The 14338-nt window shown below is 42.4% G+C and overlaps 1 protein-coding gene across 2 annotated transcripts in view; it reads left to right on the top strand.

Annotated features, from left to right (window-relative positions):
- Window positions 1-875: 875 nt before the first annotated feature.
- Window positions 876-14338, top strand: part of PGGT1B (protein geranylgeranyltransferase type I subunit beta) — a 50564-nt gene continuing 37101 nt past the window's right edge. The window contains exons 1-2 of one of the 2 annotated variants that reach the window (XM_080805114.1): window positions 876-1038; window positions 11092-11210. In XM_080805114.1, the coding sequence (XP_080661240.1) occupies window positions 899-1038; window positions 11092-11210 (259 nt within the window). In that variant the 5' untranslated portion in view covers window positions 876-898. Of the gene's footprint in view, window positions 1039-11091; window positions 11215-14338 lie in introns of both variants that reach the window. The other variant, XM_080805115.1, reaches the window with a different exon arrangement.

Raw genomic sequence — 14338 nt, 5'->3', positions numbered from 1 at the left:
GGTTTGAGCCTGATCTTTTGGTGGATTTTTCCCCCCTCCGACTGCCTCATGACCTTTAAAAGGGAATAATATATGGTTGAAGCAAATTAAGTTCCAACTTAAAGAAAAAAAATTGCTAGAAGCATGCTATTTCATTTTAATATAGGGGTAGTTGGAGAACATTTGAGCTTGTTTGCCATGGCAAATTGATGGACAACGATGCTAGATGAACACAGACTCAACATTAAGAGTAAAATCTTGCAAAAGAAAATGATGCAGTCACACATAGAAATATAAATGTAAATTGTGTATATGTGTGTGTGTTTATATATTTATATTTGTTATTATTCGTGTGTGTGTGTGTGTGTGTGTGTGTGTGTATGATTGCTGGTATCTTAGAGAGGACTAGGAACGTCTCTGAGCTCAGGAAGCGTCCGTAATTTTTAATAAACATTTATCTTCACAGCTTGATTTGAAGATCTAGCCTCCCTATCAATTCAGCTGAAAGCTGGGGACTTGCAGAAAGGATTTATTCTGATCCATCCATTTTCATCTATACCATCCTTTAGGGCCGCGATCGTCTTAAAGCGAACTAGAAGCTTTTGATCTTGCATTTCCAAATTCCGAACGAGGATCAAAGTTCTGGAGGGATTGGTGGATTTGTGGGCTGAATTTTACAAGGCTTGAGAGGGGTCTCCAAGCCTGCGGGGCTCAGACTAGAAAAGGTGGGCTATAGAGAGAAATGCGAAGGCACCAAGTGCTGCGTTCAGACTGTGAACAGCGAGTCGTTTCAACGAGACCGGCGCGCGGCGGGCGCACTGCCCAACCCCACGCGCCAGCCCCATGTGGCCCCTCGGGCTTCCCTCACGCCGCGCGCCAAGTGCTTCCGGGTCGCGGCGGACGTCGCTTCCGCAGCAGCATGGCGGCCACGGAGGAAGAGCGGCCGGCGGGGAGCGGTGAGGGAGAGCGGCTGGATTTCCTGCGAGACCGGCACGTGCGGTTCTTCCAGCGCTGCCTTCAGGTTTTGCCCGAGCGTTATTCTTCGCTCGAGACCAGCAGGTAACTGGTGGCCACGGTCAGCGGGGTGGGCACGGGGCTCTTGGCCCCAGCAGAAAGGCTCCGCGGAGCCGGCCGGCTGACCCGGCGCCTGCGGGCCCTGCGCCACCGCCCACCCGGCAGTGCGAGGGGCTTCTCCTCCCGGGCGGGTCTGCAGTCACCCTCATTCCCCCCGGGCTGTGGCGGGAGGATTGGGGCAGCAGTAAGTCGAGGGCTTGTGGAACCTCCGGTGTCTGCCTTTATCACTTCCCAACCATTTTTCCTGTCAGTTCCGAGCTTCCTGTAAATTCCCACTACGAGGCTGTGAATCACTTGGCCTCATTACTTCCGAGTACAGAAGGGAAAAGACGCATCACTTTGCCTTCGTATTTTAGATTAATAGCCTCTCCAGGGCTACCCTTCCCTCCAAAACGTCATTCCCTCTTGATGGAATATCCGTATGGTGTTGGATGGATAGGAGCGGCGCAGAGCCTGTCAGGTTCGAGTAGAGATTAACTTTCCAGGAATTGTAAATCTAAGGGTAGGAGAAGGTTGGCGGATGAGGTGCGGTGTTCCGTGAAGCAGCCTGTTAAAAGTGTATTTGCTGTAGCCTTGTGAGTTGGAGTTGGCTGAGGAGTGTGATTTGGCTGCGGCTAAAAAACTGTGAATTAGTCATTCGGAGTAAAAGTCTGGGGATGAGAAAAAGGAGGCGGTCCTTGCTCTGCAGTGCTGTTTTGAAGTGAGGCTCCAACGCTACCTGGGACTGGGTACGAAGAGAGCCGATTGGGTTTGCTCTAATCTCTCCGTATTTTTTTGAACTCTGATTCTCTGGTGTATTTTGAACATTGCATGGCTGGGTCAGGTTTGTGAGTTTTTTAGATTACTTCTGCCTGGTGCTCCAGAAACTCAGTATGATAGGTGCTGGAGTACAGCGGAACAAGACAAGTGATTTCCATAGAGGTCTTTGCAGCATAGGGTTAATGTATGTTAATCTGTGTTAGCATAGGGTTAGTGGGAGCACGTAGGAAGGGGGATACCTAATCCAGGTTTCTTTAGAGAGGCCTTCCCAAAAGAGATCCGCCCCTTCCAGTCACCACCTGAAATTATATATTTATTGGTTTATTTGTTTAATATTTTTCTTTCACACGGGATTGTAAACTTCAGGAAAGATCTTTTTTCTAGTTTAATTGTATGCTACTAGAGTTGCTAGTAGTCACTAGCCACATTTGGCTGTTTAAATTTGGATTAATTAAAATGAAATCACATTAAAAATTAAGTTTTACGGTTTGCAATAGCTGCTGCATTTCAAGTGCTTAGTCACCACATTGGTCAGTTGCTTTTGTGGCTGTTTCAACATTTCCATCATCCCAGAAAGTCTCTTGGGCAGTACTGCACAAAGGAGGCAAGAAGTAAATTTGTTGAATAATGTGAGCTGAGCCCTGAATAATGGGCACATTCTTGCTGAAGAAAGAGTGAAGCATTATTTACATTCCTTTCTCTATCCATAGGTGTTGACTAGCAGAGCACATCCTAGACCTGAATTAAGGTTTCCAAAACTCCATTGATTGGAAGGATATGTGATGAAACAAAGATGTTAATAGATCACACATTTTATGGGGATTGACTTTATGTGAATTCGAAGCATTTGGATAAAAAGAAATCTTCCATCTTAACGGTGCTTGTTAAACAGTTGAACTTTGCTCGTAGCCATCATTTTAGGTCTGTGGTTGTATTTTCAAAATGCCACTGTTTGATTGTTCTATTTAAAATTCCAGCATAGGGGCACCTGGTGGCTCAGTGGGTTAAAGCCTCTGCTTTCAGCTTGGGTCATGATCTCGGGGTCCTGGGATCTAGCCCCAATTGGACTCTGCTCAGCAGGGAGCCTGCTTCCCCCTTTCTCTATGCCTCTCTGCCTGCTTGAGATCTCTGTCAAAGAAAGAAATAAATAATCTTTAAAAATAAAATAAAATTCCAGCATGGACGAAACCATTATACTAATGCATGTTGGTAAACTGTGTAATGGTGCCCATAGCATAAGTAAAACTTCAAAAATTTTCTGATTGGACAACTGATTTAATAATTTCAGTGTAATCTTAGGATCTACACCAGGCATTATATGGTAGATGATAGTGTATACGGTCATGGTGCATTAGTTAAGAAATTTAATTATATCCTTTGTACACCTAATGTTTATCACTTGAGTAGAGTATTTTTTGTTTCTTGTTTTCTTATGGCATACTTAACCACATTTAAGCTAATGTGCACATAGCAGTTTTTGTAGTGATTTTTTAAACGTTTTTCAGTTTTTGTCTTCCTGAGTCAGGTTTACTTTTCTTAGTTTAGGGTTAAGTCCTTTTGTGGTGTCTGTGGTTTATAATTGTATGCTTACAAAGGAGCTCCGAGCTTTTAAGCAAAGGTGACTGACTGTGAAATTTCTGCTGTTGCCACTTTGCAGATAAAACAATGTGTTTGCTAAGTCACAGTTCTTAACCTGGTATTGCTGTTTAATTCCATAGACATTTGTTGAGTGCCTGCTGTTTGGGTACAGGGATGCAGTGCAAAACCAGTGATTTTTGGTGTGCCTTTCTTCTTACTGATCGATGGGACAAAGAAGATTCTTAGGAAGGGTGATAACGGACTAGACATTTAGACACTTATTTTCTGACCCACCATTTTGGCAAAATTACTTTCATTTCCCCCTTTGTTTTTAGTTTGACAAATAGGACTAAGTAATTTTTATTTTTCTAATAACGTCTTTATGAAAACAAAATACTTATTTTGCCTGTGACTTTTTTTCATATTAAATTATGAAAGGTGGTAGTTCTTAGTTACCTCATGTGAATATTAAACCTTGGATTGTGAGCTTTGTGCATTAACAGGTTTCTTTTTCGTGAGTGGTTTATTTTTATATATTTATTTATTTAAAGATTTTATTTGTCAGAGAGAGAGAGCACGTCAGGGGGAACAGCAGGCAGAGGGAGAAGCAGGCTTCCTGCTGAGCAAGGGGCCTGATGTGGTATTTGATCCCAAGACCCCGGGATCAGGACCTGAGCTGAAGGCAGACGCTTAACTGACTGAGCCACTCAGGCCCCCCATTTGAGTGGTTTAGAGAGTTTTTGGTCATAAGTTGTTACTGCCATTTGTATTTTGGTAACGGGAGTTAGAGTAGGTTTTTTTAACTGAAGAACAAAATACTGACCATTTTCTGTGTATGTTATTTTTACAGATCCAGCTGCTCTCAAAGAAGGTTTAGATGTTTGGTTTTTATTTTACAGGACATTCCAGTCTACCTAGTCTTTCCATTCACATGTCCTTCCCCTGTGTAGCCTGTGTTATAAGTGCTCGGCTCACTACCATCTAGCCACTGCTCTGCTCTTTCATTCCCTCCCTTATCAGAAATCTGTTGCAGTCCCACAGTATATTTCTCAAAGTGTGATGGTCACGGCGGGAGGCTCTAAATCAGTGACATCATCACATGCTTATAAGAATGCAAGTACCTGGGCCCCTCCCCGGTTCTGCCTCAGACTCTGCACGGGCTGCCCATGTGCATTGTGACCAGTATCCCAGAGGGTGCTCATGCACCCTAATGTTGGAGACTGCCTGATAGGAAAAACACATGTACAAACAGATTCATAACACAGTGCCTCCCAACTCTAACGTGCGTAAAAATCACCTGGGTATCCTGTTTAAACGCCGATTCTGATTGCATAGGTCTGGGAGGGGTCTAAAGTCTTGCAGGTCTAACAGGTTCCCAGGTGATGCCGGTGTTGCTGATCCCCTGACCACACTTGAACTTGTTTGCACAATGATTGTGGTATTTACAGGATATTATGGAAGCACCTTAGCTCAACCTGAAGAGAGACATGTCTCAGAGATGGCTTGTTGGAAGATGTAACCCTGAAGTTAAATATTAAAGAACGTGTTTAGTTTGGGGGGCTGGATTATAGGCAAATGGACAAGCCGATAAAGGTAGATAATGAGTGTTGAGCAGAGGAACTGCAATCATTTGTCCAGCAGTGGTTCAAAATGTAAGGCAGGTGTGGTAGGAATTTAGTCAGGAGGGCAGACATGGCCCATATTACAGAAGGCCTTGTGTGCCAGGTCAAGAAACTTGAATTTCATAGCACCGAAGTGAAGGAAATTTGCCAAGCAGTGGATCTTCTGGTGGAAGTGGATTCTAGTGGATCTTCTGAAATACGCATTTTAGAGTGATCGTTGAATTTGAGATTGGTTGTTGTAGAGTAAGTGATACCAGATCGGAATCAGGAAGACCAGTTCGAGAGCAGTTGTAGTATGCACGAATCTGGGAGCCAGATGCTGGGGCAGAATGGGATAGAATGAAGGAGTTTAGGGAAAAGGAGGAGTTCCGGGATTCTGGGATTGGAACTGCCATGGTCTAGAGAACAAGAGGCAAAAGGAGTAGGTTTAGAAAGGAAGATTTTTGTTTTTGTTTTTGGGGTTTTTGGGGGGACAGAGCACTAGTGGCTTGGGGAGAGAGGATGGAAAGGTGGAGGGGAGAAGGGAGGGAGAGGATCTTAAGCAAGCTCCACACCCAACACCAAGTGAGGCAAGGCTCTGTCTCACCACCCGAAAATCAAAAGTCAGACGCTTAACCAACTGAACCACCCAGGTGCCCTGAAGATGATTTCCTTAAGAGTGCTTATTATATAGCTACTTAGTTATTTTTTCCCCATAATTTAGCCTGCTAAGGCTAAGAAGCTTGTTTTAATCATTTTTGTCACGATCTAGTCTGTAGTAGATGTTTGGTAAACATTTCTTTTTTTGTTGTTGTTGGAATAATTGGTAAACATTTCTTATTGAAAAATTATTTTGCATGTAAAATAATTCCAAAGAAGTGTGACTGTACTTAAAAATACTTACGTCAAGCCAGCTACTGAAAAATATTAAGGATAAAGAGTAAAGCTTAGGAGTCCCTGGGTGGCTCAGTGGGTTAAAGCCTCTGCCTTCGGCTCAGGTCATGATCCAAGGGTCCTGGGATCAAGCCCCACATCAGGCTCTCTGCTCAGCAGGGAGCCTGCTTCCTCCTCTCGCTCTGCCTGCCTCTCTGCCTGCTTGTGATCTCTGTCTGTCAAATAAATAAATAAAATCTTTAAAAAAAAGAAAAGGGTAAGGCTTAAAATTCTAGCATTCCTGCAGCGTTTCAAATCATTCATTCCAGAGTGTTTACTGGGGCTGTTTGTGCTGTGTATTTTAACTTCGTGATTAATTTCCATCTGTCCTCTGAGGCTCTCTTATCATTTCCAGCAAATTTATTGAGCAACTGTGTTCCTATTTCTAAATATTTTCTATTTCTAAATGCGTGTTCATAATTTTAGAATTCTTTGCATTATGATTTCATTATAACCTCTCCTAAGATCTAGGCAGGAATGCAGTCACGTGTTAAAGACACTTGGAGATGCTAGTAGAGACTACTGGCAGAAGGGAGCAGAGCAGGTGATCCAAAGTTTGGTAATCTAGTCAGTGCCTATACATCAGTGTTCGCGGTGTACTCGCAAATGGTCACTTACCTGCTCTAGCCTAATGGTACACTACTCCTTTATTGGCACAGGAAATTTATCACTATTGCTCAATTCTTTTTCACTGCCCAGACTGGTTGTCCCCTACCCCCCGCCCCATGTAATCCTTGAGTTTTTTGTTTTTGGGTTTTTTTTGCGCTCTTTTTTAAGCCTGAAAATTTTATTCTTCAACATGAAAAGTTGGAGATCTTCTGGGGACATCATTTAATTGATGCCTCTTATCTGTGAATCAATTCACTGGGGCAGCAACTTTATTTAGAGGAGACAAACTTCACTACCTCATCCATGTAAGATGTAGTTTTCATATGTGTTGTTCGGAGTGAAAGAAGGGTCAGGAAGATGTAGCTGGTTTACTTTGCTTTTGCAGGTTATAGTTTTAGAGTTCAATTCTAGGTAAGAGAAGAAAGCAAGAGAACAAACAAATGCTCTCCAAAGTAACTAACGTAGAAATACCTTCACTGGCCTGATTTTAGGCATATGTCTTCGCACAATTTCGCCTCTAGACACCTACCCCCAGGTGGGTTCCCAGCAATCCATACCCCAAGTAGCATTCCCGGGGACACCATATTTCTCTCACCATTATTTCTCTCAGAGGCCCACAGCCCCAAATTGCTTTTTCTTATGCCTTACTTGAGCCATTCCCTCTCTGAGTTTTAGGACTGCTTGAGAACTCTGGTGCAGTGAGAAAGGAATATTTTCCTGGCCTTAGAGAAAGGCGAGACATTAGCTCCAAATTAACTTCTTGGTTCTGCCCGCCGCTGCTGGGTGCCTCATTTCATAAGCATAAGCTTTTCTTTTCTTTTTTTTTTTTTAAGATTTTATTTATTTATTTGACAGATGGAGATCACAAGAAGGCAGAGAGGCAGGGAGAGAGAGAGAGGAGGAAGCAGGTTCCCTGCTGAGCAGAGAGCCGGATGCGGGGCTCTATCCCGGGATCATGACCTGAGCCGAAGGCAGGGGCTTTAACCCACTGTGCCACCCAGGCGCCCCCATAAGCATAAGCTTTTCACTAGAGCAGTGTTAATCCTGTCAACTCATGGCTAGGAGTTGAAAATAGCGTACTCTCGGGAGCCTTTAATAATTAAGTAGGCAAGATTTTTAAGTTGTTTATCAGCATCTGACTTGATTTCTGGTATTTGCATCCATATTTAGAAGCAAATAAAATGAAAAATAGATCATTCATATGACACTTACATGGAGCTAACACTGGACTTTGGAGCAGGGTTACTTAACCTTCGCACTGTTGACATTTTGTTGAATGGTGCTGCCCTGTGCATTGTAGTGCTTATCAGCTAGCTGGCATTGGCACCCTTCTCTCGGGACAACCAAAAATGTCTTTAGAATGTATCCTGGGGCATCACTGCTCTAAAGCAAGCCTTTTTTTTTTTTTTTAATTGTTTTAAACAGGCTCCATGCCTAGTATGGAGCCCAAACGGGACTTAAACTCACCACCCCGAGATTAAGACCTGAGCTGAGATTAAGTCATACACTTGGGGCACCTGGGTGTCTCAGTCGCTTAAGGGTCTGCCTTCAGCTCAGGTATGATCCCAGAGCCCTGGGATCCAGCCCCGCATCTGGCTCCTTGCTTAATGGGGAGCCTGCTTCTCCCTCTGCCTCTGTTGTTCCCCCTGCTTGTGCTCTCTCCTTCTCTCTCTCAAATAAATTTTAAAAAAGAAAGAAAGCCATACGCTTAACTGACTGAGCCTCTAGGAGCCCCTAGAGCAGTGCTTCTAAAGCCTGACTGCACGTTACCTCACCTGGGAAGCCCCCCCCTGCCCCCCATAACAGGTAGCCAGACTCCACTTCCACCTAGAATTTCCATTTCATTATCATAGAGTAAGACCTAGGCCTCTCTGTGTTTTATTGGTGGTGTTTTAGGTGTGTGTTTTTAAGCTGATTCTAATGCGCAGCCAGGTTTGACCAACACCCCAGTGGAGCCCACCACCCTACGACTCAAGAGCTCCTGAGTAGTTTCCATTGGTTATCTGGCCTTGCAAACTCAAGCAAATGACTTGGCGTTCTCTGGACTTTATGATCTTGAGCTAGAAAAATTTAAGAGAGTACTTAACTTAGAAAAGAATACCAGCTTCTTTTTGTAGCCCTTTAGATGTTTTCTGATCATGTATTTTTTACTGACAGGAAGATCTTGGATTTATCCAGCCTCCATAGATTGTCTTGTTAACAGCCTCTTGTTGTCCTCCACTTTTCTGTCTTCCTTTTGGGTTTTTCTGTAACAATGCTTTAATAAACTAAATTACTGGATAATTTTAATTGATTATATCCAACTGTAACCATTTACAGCAAAACCGAGAACCCCAGTGAGAACTCCCCAGCAGGGTTACATGAAGTAATGCAGGCACGTATCACGGTGAGGTGGACTTACCTCCTGAGACATACTGATAATGAAAAGCAGCGATTCTCAGACTTGCTGCTGTCAGAGAGAAGTTCTTCCCATTTCTAAAGTATCCTTTTTGGGGGTAGGGGAAGCGAGCAGTGTCGTCTGGGGGAAGAAGGTTGCCAACCAGTGACCTGGAGAAAAGGCCTGTAGTGTGACAACATGTTTAGACGCTGGGGTCGTCATTAATGCCTGTCAAATTGATGAAGTTTTAGAGTATAGGTGAGGTTCAGTGGGGTGGAGTCCAGAGCCGACGACCAAGAAAGAATTCTTGAGATGTCATTGGTGCAGAATGGTGGCTTATTAAAGCCTGGGGACAGGACGTGTGGGCAGAAAGAGCTGCTGCCGGGGCTTGTGAGGGGTGGCTGGTCACATGCTGTGGGGTTGGGGGAGGTAAGGAGAATGGTTTCGAAAGAACTTTCACATGCTAAAGAGGACCTACAAGATACGGGAGGCCTTGAGGCCTTGCCATTGTCCTGTTAAGGTTGCTTTTCCCCTCTACAAGGTATTAACATAAGATGGGAGATTTCCTGGAACACTGTCATACATGTCCCACCCAGCAGTAGGGGATGGGGGGAGGTTGCAGGGTGTCAGCTTCTGCTTTGTCCTCAGCTTGCCTTCTGCTCCCTCCCTCATCAAAACCAGGGAAAATACCAGTAATGACAGTTTTCTGTTTGAGGAGTGATTGCTTGTGGGCAGGTAGTGCACTAACGGTGAGGCGAGGCGTAGTCATCTATAGGTAAGGAAGGGCCTTAGAAAAGATTTAGTGAAGGGCCTGCCTGGGTTATAAATGGCTGTGAATCAGCCAGCCTAGGATTTCACTCTAGCTCATTTGATGATGTAATCTGAACTCTGAACTGTAGCCTGGCACAGGAAGGGGTTTCACTGACCTTAATTTAATCCTGCTCAGATAAATCACTTCCCTAATTCTGGTGGCTCTCAGTGGTTTGTAGAATTAAATCGAGAGAGTATATAAGAAATTTTCTAGATCAGTGTCTAGTACACAGTAATAATCTTCAGCAATGTAAGTTTCCCCAAATCTGTTGTTCTTAAGTGTACCAATATTGCATTAGTTTTAGTTTTTGCCCTTAAGCTTTGGTTAGAGTTACTCTCCTGATTTTTTCCTCCTGTTATCTAATGTATGCCAGTCTTTTTCAACCAGGAATCAAAGAGAATTGTACCCTTAAAAAAGAAAAAAGTGACTTTTCTCATTTTTCCTTAAGTTGGTAGTGTTTTTGATAAATGCGTGGGAAAGAATTTAATTTATTACACACAGTGGATGCCTTAGGGCATTAAGGCTTATTTCTCTTTTGGAATCTTAGTTGAAAAGGTTACAGAGTGTGTCCAGTGGCTTTGTTGCCAGATTTTAGACCAAACGATTCAAAATATTAATTTTGTATATTAGTCATCAGAATTGTTAGAATACGGAAATGAGATAACTATGCTCAGACAGCAGTACAGAATTCGTCACAGCCTGAAAAGAATTATATATAACAAACTCTTTATTTAAAAAGTAATCACTAAAGTTCTAGCTTTTATGTGAAAACAAAGTTTACATTTCTCTTCAGTGTGCACTCTTGGAGGGGAGTGTGTTGCCTTAGAGTTTCTCATTCCATCAAAGAATGCTCTCTGGGAAAATGGAGTTAAAATGCATGTGTATTTTTAAAGTAGTATTTCCCAAAATTCATTTTAAGGTTTTTCCAGTCACACTATTTGTAAACAAATTTGAGTACAGATGGATTTATTCTAACATTCCTTAAGAATTAAGCACCAACTGTAAGCATAGTTGCTCTTGGCAAATAAGTGGAAATAGGGATTTTATGTATTTTGAAGCCTTTTGAACTTAGTTGTACTAACTAGGTGCAGGGAATTCTTTTTTAATACATTTAAAAAGAATCATACATGATCCATGTATGCATCAGATGAATGGGACTGGTTTTTTAACCCCTAAATGAAATAAAGGTTTGATTGATATTAAACTATAAGTATAAATAGGGCTTTTTGGGTTTTGCAAAATGAGAGTACTGTTTGAAATTAAGTTTAAAATTAGAAAGACTTTATTATTTTTCTGAACCAGAAAGACTTCAGTGTTTTGACAGTTGAGATGGAATTTTACATTTTTGTTTTTTGTTTTTTTTCTTTTAGGCTGACAATTGCATTTTTTGCGCTCTCCGGGCTGGATATGTTGGATTCCTTAGATCTGGTGAACAAAGATGATATAATAGAGTGGATTTACTCCCTGCAGGTCCTTCCCACAGAAGACAGTGAGTGAGTTTTTAGCATTTTATTTTTAGTGTGACTAGTTAGTTGTACTTGGCATAACATGTGTCAGACAAGCAAATCTCAGTATGAATTCATAAACTCTTACCATATTTTATTCCGCCATGTTTTCCTTGTAACGCTGCGCTCCCATCCTGTTCAGATCTGACACTTGAGAAGTCTAATCATTGGGGTGCCCAGCTGACTCAGGCTGCTACTCTTGATCTTAGGGTCATGAGTTCCAGCCCCACGTTGAGGGTAGAGATCACTTAAAAAATAAAAATAAATAAAAAATTAAAAAGTCTACTTGTTAATCTCTTGAGAAAACCACTGTGCGGTTGTCTGGAATTGGAGATTTGCTGTTGTAGCTGCATGTTATGTTCTTCACTTCCACAGGGATGACTGCTTATCAGTTATTTTATATTTGTTATTTTTGCTTGTTTAGTTTCATAACATTTGCTGTATTTTTCACTCCCAGCCATTCTTCTTATCTTTTCAGTGAACTCTTTGGTGTTCTCTCCTGGTGGTTTCTCTCGGGTTTCGTTAGCCTTTCTCTGATGGTTTCTTAGGACCGTTACTAGCACTGTAGTCCTTTTTATGCTTCTTAAACTTTATGAATTTTGGTCAGTTAAATTCTTTTTCTTTTTTTTTAATTGATGTTTGAAATTTATATGTTACTTAATCAACTAAATGCACACAAGCTTTATACACCTTATTGTTCACACTAAGTGTAACATACTTAACATTGATTTAACTTGTAGGTGTTAGAAATTCTAACCTTGAAAAGAGAAACAGATAAACTCCCATAAAATGACAGTTTTTATCATGGTCACCACTTACCTGGCTTTTAAGAGCCAATATTTATAAATCAACCGTGCGTTTCGTTGGTTGGAGTAAACATTTATAAATGTCTCACCTAGATGAACTTTAGGGAAATAGTAAGCTAAAGCTTTGTTTAGAAAGAAAGAGGTTTGATTTATTCTAACTTAACTGCTCCTCTTTGCTGTATTTGGTCTATAGCATCATGATATTGTGATTTGTAAGAAATGTGTATTTGGTCTTCAGTCACAGTTCCTGACTCACAGTTCCCTAACCCTTGGCATTTCCTAAGCCTTGAGAGTGTTACACGTCTTTTGTTATGTTCATGAGGTAACTTTTGGAAAGTGCCTGAGGATTGAGGGCTGTTGGCCCTTGGAGCCAATCAGTGATTGGAGGGTTGGAACAATCAGTGCCACCACCTGATCTTGGGGGAGGGGATGGGGGAGGGCCCAGAGGTTGAAGCCGTTGCCAGTGGCCAGTGATGTAATCATTCTTGCTTCTGTCATGGAGCCTACGTTAAAACCCAGAGGGACAGGATTCAGAGTGCTTCCGGGTTGGCAAAAACGTGGAGGTCCCGGGAGAGAGGGGCTCCCGGACAGAGTGGAAGCTCCCCGCCCATTCCCCATGCCTTGTCCTAAGCATCTAGCAGTTTCTTAGTTACATTCTTTTATTGTCAGGTAACAGGTTTCACTTGAGTTCTGTGAGTTGCTCTGGGAAGTTAATTGTACCCACGGAGAGAGATTCATGAGAACCTACGGTCCATAGCCAATCGGTCAGAAGAGCACAGCTAACCGGGCTGGCATCTGGTGCCTGAAGTTGGTGGGGTGAGGGTTTGGTGTCCTGACAGACTGAGCCCCTCAGCCTGTGTGGTCTGATGCTGTCTCTCCGTAGTGTCAGAAAGGAGTTGGTGGTATTGAGTTGTCTGCAGTTGAGTTGAATGAGTGGCTAGTGTTCCGAGAATTGCTTGCTGGAAATTGCATCTCAGAACACCTAATTTAAGGATCCTCTGGCTCTTCAGATATTTTCTCATTTAGAAGGCATTTGCAGACCAAGTAGAAGTTGCTTTCTGTAACTCATAGATCTGTGTTTGTCCTGCTTCGTGAGACCACATAAAATCTTACGGAATTTAAAACTCTAGAAATGTTAACCCAGGACCATAAAAGAAAAACATCATAAGTTTGATTAAATAAACAGTATTAAATGTTGTGTAGTAAGAGGTAAGGTTGAATAAGTAGACGGGCTTGAAAATTGTGGCAATATATATAATAGAATATTAATGTCCAGACTGTGATGAATTCTTAACGACTAAGAGGAAAATGACACATCACTGTTTAGAAAATGACAGAATTTAAGAATAGGAGGAACTCAAGTCAGTAACTACGTGAAAGTGCAAGGTTAGCTAGAAAAGTCAGAAATGCAGTAGAAACAATGGTGCATTATTTTTTTTAACATCTTAATTTTATTTTTTTTTCTAGTGTTCCAAGAATTGGTGCATTATATTTTATTTAACTTGTCAATTTAGCTGGAAGTTTTGAAAGTTGGCAAGAAATACAGGGAAAGAACACATTTTTAAAAAATATTTTATTTATTTATTTGTCAGAGAGCGAGCACAAGCACGGGGGAGGCAAGCAGAGGCAGAGGGAGAAGCAGGTTCCCCGCTTGAGCAAGGAACTCTATGTGGGACTCTATCCCAGGATCCGCCGGGATCATGACCTGAGCTGAAGGCAGCTGCTTAACTGACTAAGCCACCCAGGCGTCCCAAAAGAGCACCCTAATATCATTCTGGTGAAACTGAAAATCATTGTAACCTTTGAGAGGCATTTTCAAGTATAATCTTTTATCTCATGTGACATACTCTCTTGCATGTTGTAGTGGGTTGAATAATGGCCCCAAAAGGATCAGTCTGCGCAGAATCACAGAATATGACCTTGGAAAAAGGGCTTTTGCAGGTGTAATTAAGGTCAGCATCTCCATATTGGTGAGTGGTGGCGTTCTAGGAGAAGGGAAGAGGAAGATGCCAGACGGGAAGGGGAAGGCCCTGTAAGGGCCGGAGGATGGGGGGGGGGGGCGGTTAGAGTGATGATACTGCATGGAGGAATGCCAGGATTAATCCCTGGAGCCACCAGCAGCTGAGAGAGAGAAGCATGGAACGTGGAATGGTTTCTCCCTCAGAACCTCCAGAAGGAACCAGCCCTGCCAGCACCTTGATTTTGGACTTCTGGTTTCCAGAACTCCAAGAGAATAAATGTCCATTGTTGAAATCCTCCAGATTTGTAGGAATTTGATACCTCTAGAAACTAATAACACGTGCACA

This window comes from Martes martes (assembly GCF_963455335.1).
Source record: "Martes martes genome assembly, chromosome: 5".
Lineage (NCBI taxonomy): Eukaryota > Metazoa > Chordata > Mammalia > Carnivora > Mustelidae > Martes > Martes martes.
This window is presented reverse-complemented; position numbering and strand designations above follow the sequence as displayed.